This window comes from Hydra vulgaris, chromosome 13 (assembly GCF_038396675.1).
Source record: "Hydra vulgaris chromosome 13, alternate assembly HydraT2T_AEP".
In the NCBI taxonomy this organism is placed as follows: domain Eukaryota; kingdom Metazoa; phylum Cnidaria; class Hydrozoa; order Anthoathecata; family Hydridae; genus Hydra; species Hydra vulgaris.
Genome location: NC_088932.1, coordinates 51,328,683 through 51,339,417, shown reverse-complemented (window position 1 = coordinate 51,339,417; position 10,735 = coordinate 51,328,683). Strand labels below are relative to the sequence as shown.

General features: G+C 29.5%; 1 protein-coding gene across 1 annotated transcript in view; it reads right to left on the bottom strand.

The window, feature by feature from the left end:
* Window positions 1-251: 251 nt before the first annotated feature.
* Window positions 252-10,735, bottom strand: part of LOC101239439 (uncharacterized) — a 54,535-nt gene continuing 44,051 nt past the window's right edge. The window contains exons 15-19 of the mRNA XM_065816644.1: window positions 9,565-9,724; window positions 3,181-5,107; window positions 2,964-3,107; window positions 2,521-2,712; window positions 252-774 (exon numbers count right to left, since the gene is read on the bottom strand). Of these exons, the coding sequence (XP_065672716.1) occupies window positions 593-774; window positions 2,521-2,712; window positions 2,964-3,107; window positions 3,181-5,107; window positions 9,565-9,724 (2,605 nt within the window). The 3' untranslated portion in view covers window positions 252-592. The remainder of the gene's footprint in view (window positions 775-2,520; window positions 2,713-2,963; window positions 3,108-3,180; window positions 5,108-9,564; window positions 9,725-10,735) is intronic.

The following is a 10,735-nucleotide window of genomic DNA, read 5'->3' as shown; positions in this document are numbered from 1 at the left end:
AGATAAGGAATTAAAGAATAAGTATCTTTTACTATTTGTAAATTTCCTTGTGCTTTAGGATAAATATCCTTGTGCTTTAGGATAAATATCCTTGTGCTTTAGGATAAATATCCTTGTGCTTTAGGATAAATATTCTTGTGCTTTAGGATAAATACTTAAAGATAAGTACCTTTTACTATTTGTAAATATCCTTGGTGTAACGACTTTTTAAAATATATTTCATTTATTTTATGCAAAACAAAAAGAGTATATTCTAATATAAAAGTTTAATTTTTCATTTTTACCAAGTATTACTCCGTGAAAATTACAATTTTTTTTTGCAAAAACCTATAAACCCATTAAAAACTGAAAGTCCCAGAAAAAACCAGGTTTTTTCCATTTTTTTTAAACCTAAGTTTTTGCCAATCCCGCCTCTAACGGACATTAAATTCACAATTTCTCGAATTAAAAAAATATAACTTGAAATAAACTACTCATTATTAAAAAATATATGTAATGTTATTTTTTTTTTCAAAGAGTCTTTCCCAAAAATTTCCAAAAGGAGTTCACATTACTGAAATAGTGAACTACATTACTGAGATAGTGAACCACATTACTGAGATAGTGAACCACATAATTTCTTTCTTAGTGTACCTAATGTGTATTGAATGCAATTTTTAGCATGTGGATTACTCGACCAGCGAAGTTTGTAATTTGGTTCGCGTGAATAACACAAAAACCTTTTCGATTTATATTCAAATGGAAGTAATACGCAATCTTTTATGGGATATTCATCTAAAAAAAAAAGTTATTGGATTAGGCAAAGGCGTTTTTGATTGGCCAGTATTTTGGCCGTTGAAAAATTTAACAGCAAACTTGAAAGTATAAAAAATGTTCCCAATACCGGAATCTGATTTAATTTTATAGCAACCTCTTCCTGTAGATATTTTTACAACATTTGGTACAGTCACAAGTAATCAAAACTCTCAAACCCAAAACATTGCCACTTAATATTATTCTATCAAACATTATTAATCCATGTTTAGAATTATCCACTCCAATAATAATTCACCTCGTTGACCTCTCATTCAAATCTGGAATTTTCCCAGGCTCATTCAAGACAGCTCAAATTACACGGACTCCCAAAAAGTCAGGATAAATAGTATTCGATCTCACTAATCTCTGGCCCATTCTTCCCAACCATCTGGCTCAAAACCAATACCAATAAAAATATCCAAAATTCTTGAAAAGCTTACTTCATCTTGGCTTCTTCCGCATGTAACTTTAACTGTAAACTTCAGTCCTTTTCAATCTGGTTTTAGATCTGACCGCTAAACCGAAACAGCACTCAATAAGATATGCAATGGCATCCGGTTAAACATTGATAATGTTCTAACCACTATTCTCCCTTCTCTGGATATATTTGCGGCGTTTGATACAATTGATCACAACCTGCTGATTGTCTGTATAAAAGATGAATTTAGTGTCGCAGATGTTGCACTAAAATGGCTGACATCATACTTGTACTCTCAAAAACCCATTGTTTCTATTGGCTTAAAAAATCTATTCAGCAAGTTCAACAAGAGTTGCATAGAATAGCGTAGCGGCTTCACTATTTTCTATTATGCTCTATTTTTGATGTTTGATAAAACCCAAATATACACTTTCATCAACCCAGGAAAATATAATGTTAACCAAAATCACTGAATATGCAAATGCAGTCATAAAATTGACTTCTACATAAGCCAAACAAAACGGAATCGTATTTGGATCTAGGAAACAAATTGACAAACTTAAAAATGATTTTAAAATTACATTATCTAGCACAACACTATAATAAAATATGTAAGAACCCAAGGTGCCACCCTAGTTTCAACACTAAGTTTAAAATTCTGCTAAATACCATACTTGTGCCATTTGCCACATATATTCATGTCTCACCAAAGAAGCTGCAAACACAATTCCTTGTGGCACTGTTAACTCTCAAATTGCCATTACAACAGTCTTTTATTAGGTTCTTACTAGAAGAATCTTAAAAAACTCCAACGTACTCTAAATAGCTTATGTCCAATCATATCTCATTCTGAATTCCATTTAAAATTTGAAAAATTAGTAAAATCTCTTCATTGATTACAAATCCATTAAACAATAATTTGTAAGGCATAAGTTATTAGATATAAAACGTAAACAATAAATTCTTCTGCATATCTTTTCAAACTCCTAAAAACCCCAATTTCAAAACAAAATACAAGATTATCAGACAGTTGCCAACTTACACTACACTTATCAAAAACCTCCCTAGGATCGAAACCTTTCACCTTGACTGCACCTCGAATTTGGGTTGTTTATAAACACGTTTAACTCAACCACTTTAGAAACATTCAAAAAAAGACTGAAATACGAACTTTTTGTAGACGCTTTCTTAAACTGAAAGTAAACTTTCTTAGTGCTTTTGAATCACTTCCTCACTATCATGATTGTCGTAAATGATGACTTTAATCTCTAATTATTATTATTAGAAAAATGAAGTATTTTACTTACCAGTTTCAGATAAAATAAATCCAGGATCTTTTGACCTCTTTTTATGACACAAATAATTTCTTTTTGAAGGATGCGCTGCTTCATTTATAAAAATTGAAATACAATTACATTTACAATTATGGGTTATATTACCATTGCAACACGGCTTTGTTGATGGAGAAATTTTGAAATCAAATGGCCACGATGGATACTCTTAAAAAAAAATTGTTTTTTTTTAAAACTACAAACGGTAATTTTTAAAAACCAAGTATTTTATGTTATAATGTAGTTTATAACATTGATTTTTCATAGTTAACTTAATACAACCATGGTTTTAATATATATAATACATATAATCATGTTTTTTTACTAACCATATAAAAAAAACTAAATGATTAAAATAAAATTAAAAATGATAACATTCTAAAAATAAACTACGCTCTAAATGCTAATAATTGACTTACGTTCGAAAAGATTAGCTACTCCACCATTTATAACTGATACTAATGGTGGATTTGCTCCTACATTTGCATGTGAGTCAACTGTTTTTTCTGTTGGTGGATTTCTTCTTGGAATTGGAGTTGTTTTCAAACAACCTTTAATTTTATCTAAAAAAAGAAATTCATGTTGAATTCAAATGCGTTGTTGAAAATTACCTTAATAGTTTGGTATCTTATTCACCTTGAGATGATGGCGAAGTCGGTGGCAAATTCAAACAAGGATTGTTACTCACTGCCTCATCTACCAAGGAACTTGAGCTTGTTGGCTTAAGTATATTATATACTGAGTCGTTCTTTTCTTTAACACCTACTGTTCCTTCAGTTGGTGCATTTATTACTACTTCATCTGGTGTATTTACTGATCCTTCATCATGCAGATAGACTAGTTTTTCAGCTTGTAAACTCACTGAACTTTCCGTTTGTGAGTTCACTGCTTTTCCTAATGGTGAATTTAATGGCACTCCTAAACATGGATTTACTTTTTCTCCTGTTTTTACATTTATTTTTCCTTCAGATTGTAAACCTACTGAATTTTCTGCATTTGAATTTACTATTGTTCCTGTTGGTGAATTTAATAATACTCCTATTGATGAATTAACATTCTCTCCTATTTGAAGATTTACGTTTTCTTCATTCTTCAAATCTACTTGTGAATTTAGTTTTTCTTCAGCTTGTGAACTTACTAAACATTCTGTTGGTGGGTTTACTTTACCTCCAGATTGTAAGCTAATTACTTCTCCAGCTTGTGAACCTACTGAGCCTTCGGTTTGTGTAATAACATTTTCTCCTGTGTCAAGATTAATTGCTCCTCCAGCTTGTGAATTTACCACTCCTCCTGCCGATGAATTTAATGCAAATCCTATTGATGGATTTACTCTTCCTCCAGTATGTAGATTTATAGCTCCTCCAGGTTGTGAGCTTACTAAACCTTCTGTTTGTGAACTTACTGTTTCTCCTGCATGGTTATTTATTGTTCCTTCAGCTTGTGAAGTTACTGCTTCTCCTGTTGGTGAATTTAGTGTTAATCCTATTGATGGATTTACTTTTCCTCCAGTATGTAGATTTATTGCTCCTCCGGATTGCGAACTTATTAAACCTTCTGTTTGTGAACTTACTATTTCTCCTGCTTGTTCATTTACTGCTCCTCCAACTTGTGAAATTAATTTTCCTCCAGTTAGCGAATTTAAATTTAATCCTATTGATGGAGTTACTTTTCCTCCACCTTGTAGGTTTATTGTTCCTCCTGATTGTGAACTTATTAAACCTTCGGTTTGCGAATTTACTGCTTCTCCTGCTTGTTCATTTATTGCTCCTCCAACTTGTGACGTTACTTCTCCAGTTAATGAATTTAATGTTAATCCTATTGACGGATTTATTTTTCCTCCAGTTTGTAGATTTATTGTTCCTCCGGATTGTGAACTCATTAAACTATCAGTTTGCGAACTTACTGTTTGTCCTGTTTGTTCATTTATTGCTCCAACTTGTGAAGTTATTGCTTCTCCAGTTGGTGAACTTAACTTTAATCCTATTGATGGGTTTAATTTTCCTTCAACCTGCAGATTAATTGCTCCGCCAGATTGCGAACCTACTGTTTGTGAGTTTACTGTTTCTCCTGCTTGGAGATTTATTGCTCCTTCTGATTGTGAAGTTGCTATTCCTCCTGCTGATGAATTTAATGTTAACCCTATCAATGGGTTTACTTTTCCCTCAGCCTGCAGATTAATTGTTCCTCCAGATTGCAAACTTACTGAACCTTCCGTTTGTGAATTTATTGTTTCTCCTGCTTGGAGATTTATTGCTTTTTCAGCTTGTGAATTTACTGCTCCTCCTACTGAAGAACTTAACGTTAATCCTATTGATGAATTTACTTTTCCTCCAACTGGTAAACCTATTGTTCCTCCAGATTGTGAGCCTTCTGTTTGTAAATTTACAACTCCTCCTGTTTGTGAATTTAATGTTACTCCTATTGATGGATTTACTGCTTTTCCTGCTTGAAGATTTACTGCAGCTCCAGGATGTGAGTTTAGAGAACCTCCTGCTTGTAAACTTCCACTTCCTCCTAATGACAGACTTAATGTTTCTTCTGTGACACCAGTGCTACTTATACTCTAAATTTGAAAAATGAAAACAATAAAATATGCTTTACATTATTTGTGTAAATGTTAAACAAAAAACCATAAAGCTACCATACATTTATTAATATTATTCAATTTTAATATACATTATCATACATTATCATTTATTAATGTATACTATTATATAAATAATCATATATTTTATATTATTAATATTCATATTAATGTTTAATTACCACAAAGATAATATCATTTATACAGTTTTTGAAATTACGGTCTGTAAATTTTAACACTTACAATTTTTAACGTTATTTTTAAGAGTTAGCACTTACAATATAAGTTCTCATGAACACTTTTTGGGGGTAAAAATTTTAAGTAACTAGAAAGAAATCTAAATCATTTCATTTTGTTTAAGAAGGATGTTCTGTTTTTAAGATTCTGATTAAAAAAACACTTTTATTTAACAATTTTGAAATGAAAATTTTTTATAAATAATATTATTTCCAATGATCTTTGAATATATTGAATGCATTGTGTCTGTTGCTTGTTCACTGAATAATCCAAGTTAAGTTCAATGCGATTCAAATAATTCTAGAACATGGTGGAAAACAGTGTATTTTAGGTGTCATTTGAAAAATGTTTAAAAAAAAACATTCATTACCAGGTTAGGGCATCTGTATGTTTAACTTTGCAGGCCAATCTCCTGCTTCTTGCCAACTCTTCAGAAAATTCTTGTAAAGACAATTAATAACCCCTAAAAGATAAATTTCCATCAACAGGATGTAGGACAAAGCTCCATCCACAGGATGTAGAACAAAGCCCCATCCACAGGATCAAATGTAGAAAAAAATCAGAGTCATCAGATCAAAATTCTATAATGTACAACTCCTTGGATTTTATTTCATTTTATCCAGCAGGAAAAAACATGTTGTGATTTGTCTTCAGACTTCCAAATGTTCTTTGAATCAATGTCACACCAATAGCAGAGGTTTTTGTTTCAATGTCAATTGAATTTCGCACAAAAAATTATTTTCAAATTAAATTTTTAACCAAAAATTGTTTGTGTTGATTAAATCTAGCAATGTCTTAATGTTTTGCAGAACTCTGTAACTTCTGCAACTGCAATAATTAACTGCCACATGATTCTAATGTCTCAAGCTGTAAATTTTTTGAGTAACTTGTTCTGATTGACGTCTTGATCAAAAGAGATCCTGATTTCTTCATTTTAGAAAGGCTTGAGCTGATCATTGACCATGCTTTGATTTTGAGAGTAATTTTCAGAGAAACTTTGCTTTTGACTGTTCTCAGCAAATCAAAGAGTCAATTTATTTTGAACTATATTCTTTTGAACTTTGCTTTTGACTCGACAAATTATAGAGCCACTATAAAGAGTCAAATAATTTTGAACTTTTTTTATAATTTAATATAAGACCGTTTGAGACTTTTCAATGAAAATCTGCTACCTTTAGTTACCAAAAAATGTTTGCCATGTTTGGCTTGGCTGAGTTACATGGTACCAAAAAGAAACATATAAAACATACATAACATAAGAAACATATAAAACATACATAACATAAGAAACATATAATACCACATACATAACATAAGAAACATACCACATACCAATGTTTAAATTTGAACTAACTTTTTGATTTTTTAACAAAATATTTTTTTGAAATAAGCAGAAAATATCTGCTTATTTCAATTTTTTTTGAAATAAACAGATATTTTCATTGAGTATTCAAGTAGACACATGGGACATATGGAAATAATGGAAATAAATATCAGATAAGTGGCCACCTCATGATGACATAATTTTGGTTCAATTTGAGTAGTTTGCTTGATTATGTATTCTTACAGATAATGAATAGTTTGAGGATTATTAGTGTAAACTTTGCTTTTCAAAAAACCCCATATAAAGAAATCTAATAATATTAGATTACATGATCTTGGTGGCCAGTTAACAGTTCCTCTTCGAGAAATTATTTGATCACCCAATTTCTCTTTCAAAAGATTGATTGTTTCTGTTGCTGTATGACATGTTATGCTGTCGTGTTGAAACTACATATTCTGCACATCAATATGCTCCAATTTGTCAAATAAAAGTTACTAATCTTTGTTCAGTAAGCAGCACCATTCACTGTAACAAGGTGTCCAGTTTTATGAACCAATCAATCCACCAGATAAAAAACAACACCAAACAGTTACTTTTTTTAGTTACTAATTTTAAAATGAGGTTCATCACTAAAGATCACTTTGTTAAAAAAATCATCATTTTCTTCTTTTGCTGCAAGAGCTCAATTAACAAATGCACGACGTACTCCATGATTAGTTAGCAATAATTTTTGTGCAAACTGTATTTAGTTTTTAGGATGCGTTTTTTGATAAGTTTAGCTCTTCACTAAAACTTTTACAGCAGCAATATTTTCTGGGGAACAACCACTGCAACTATAAACTTTATTTTTTTGAATTAAACCAGTTTTCTCAAATTTATTCACAATATTTTGAATGGTGGGGTTTGTTGGACAATTTCTTCTTTCATATTTTGTACAAAATTTTTGAACTTTGAAATAACTTTTAACAATGAGGGCGTGTTGTTCAACCATATATTTCTCCATATTTAATAAATGCGATGTTTATACTTAACAGCTGTCAACAAACAAAAACCATTTTATTTGAACACCCTACACTTGTTTGTTTTTGATTGTCTTTCACTAAATGATTTTTATTTGGCTTTTTTATTTCCAATCTTACAAACTAAACATTTACATTTCAGAGTATTTTAAGTAGATGACCTAATATGAATTGAACTAAAACTAAACAGCTCAGGAAATAAAACTTTAGGATCATTTTGATTCCATTTTTAACCATAAACTTTGCTTGAAACTTTTTTATTATTAAAATCCGTTTTTTACAAGTTTGTGTTCCCTTCAATGATAAATTTTGTATGTTCTCCTTTACATTTTTACAAACATGGTAAACAGTTTTGTAGAAATCAAAATTAAATAACACTCTCAAACAAAACTAAAAGATATTTATACTTTTTCTAATTACTCTACCATATATATATATTCAAACTTTCAAACAGTTTTGGGAAACCACTGAAATCATTAACCTACAATTTACAGACCATGATTACTCATTATTCTGCTTATAATTTACAGACCATGATTACTAATTTTACTGCTTATAATTTACAGACTGTAATTACTAATTTTACTGCTTATAATTTAAAGACCAAGATAACTCATTTTATTACTTATAATTTACAGATCTTGATTAGTCATTTTACTATTTATAATGCTGCAAATAATAATATCCAATCTTCAAATTTTTTTCATCTTTGATCTTTTTTACTTCTTGCCAATAAATAATTTGATGAAATTGAAATTAAGTTTTTATTAATGCAATTAAAAAAAAGCTTCTTGAGTGGATTTGAAAATTTATTTGAAATAAATAGATATCAAAAGCTAAACTATACCAACCTAATAATTCTACAAAGTTCTAATTTTATATATCAGAAAATAAAAAATGTCTAAAAAATCAATTATCATGTTTCAAAAATCAAATAATATATCTCAAAATCAACTAAAATATCTCAATAAAAGCTTTAAATAAAGTTTTAGCTTAATTTAAAAAAATAATGATAACAATAATAGAGATGTTTGTTTTTTTCTAAAATAACTTCTGCACATAGTAAAAAATTTCAATAAAGTTGATATGATTGTCAACATTACTATAATAATTAAGATTGTGCTAACTCACCACACAAGAATAAATACTAGTATAAGATACAAATTTAAGATAATAGTATAAGATTTAAGATAATAGTATAAGAAATTTAAAACAAAACGTTTGCTAAAATCATTTACATTATCTGTCTGAGTCACCTATCATTTATTATTGTTTATCTATCAGCAAATCCAATAACCGTTGGAGCAAACTTTTAACAATTTTCAAATAAATAGTTGGTTAAAGTTCAGATAAAGCTATTGCAGAAGTCTAAGTAACCTAGGTACTAAGAGGTTAGAGTAGTCTAAGTCAATCCTGAGTTTCTTTTTATGAGAATAAAGTTAATAAAGTTATCTTTGTCAATTTAGTTCAATTGACAAGGATAATTTTATATACCTTTTTATCACAATAGTTATAAATACTTTATTAAAATATTGCTATGATAAATAAGCTTTACTTAAGTTAAAAAAAAGTAAATTATAAAAAAAATCTAACTATATTTTACATCATATCGCATAAAATAGCAATCTTAAACAAAATGTATTTTAATAAACATAAAGCAAACATAAACATAACTAAATATAACTAAATCGAAAGCAAAAAGAAAACAAAAATACTAGCACAAGTAGATTTTTAATATAAAACATATCATGTAAAGAATGTATAAAAACTTACACAAAAAAAATGACTAGTAAATGTTTATGACATTTAAATTTTATATGAAAAAATCAGTACCCAATAATTTAAAAAATAAGTACCCGATAGGCTTCATTAATGCGTCGAATATCCCCTGTACTAAAACCATAACGTTGCCCTATGTCATCTTGTTTAACAGATGATTTTAATGGAATAATTGTTGCCAGTTTATTGTTAGAAAAAGCCAATGGCCAATAATGCATGATACTTGAGTAATCATACCTATATATATATAATATATAAAAACATATATAAATATATGTAAATATATAAATACATATATATATATATATATATATATATATATATATATATATATATATATATATATATATATATGTATATATATATATATATATATATATATATATATATATATATATATATATATATATATATATATATATATATATATATATATTTAACATATATATTTAACTTTAAATGTATTCTACAAAACCAATGGAGTGCTCCATGTTCTTAAAAAAACAGAGCAATAATAAATTAGACAAAAATCACTTATCAAATTGTTTTTATTTTACAGAGTGTTTCATCAATAAAGGCTAGGTCTTGTGATCTTAGTCTTGTCTTGTGATCTTAGTTTTGTGATCTTAGTGTTGTGTCTCAAGTCCCAAGTCTTGTGATCTTAGTGTTGATGGTTATCTTCCTCTAATTCGTAAAGACTCCAATAGTCACATGCTTGGCCTGGGCATTTACATCCATAAGAACTCACCCATTTGTCGTGAAACTAGGTTTGAATCCACAGACTATTCTTTTATGTGCTTTCGTTTAGCACTACTTCACTCTATTGCCTTTCTCTTTGTTCTATATCCCTCTCCTTCATCTCACTTTTTGACGTTATTTCTGATCATATTGACCTAGCCTTCTCTCTTTATCAATAAGCTAATATAGTTGTTGTTGGTGACTTTAATGCTCACCACTCTGAATGGCTTGGCTCTAGTGTCAGTGATTTGGCAGGCATTAAAGCCCACAACTTTTGCCTTTCTCAATCCCTAACTCAAATAGTCAACTTTCCAACTCGCTTTCCAGACAACCCGAATCATTTACCTTCTCTACTCGGCTTATGTCTTGTTTCTGATCCTAGTCAGTGCTCAGTTTCTCCACATTCACCCTTAGGTTCTTCTAATCACAGTTTGATCTCACTAAAACTATCATCTCATTCTTCTTCATCACCCAAATCCCCCTATTATCGAACCTCTTACAACTACAGTA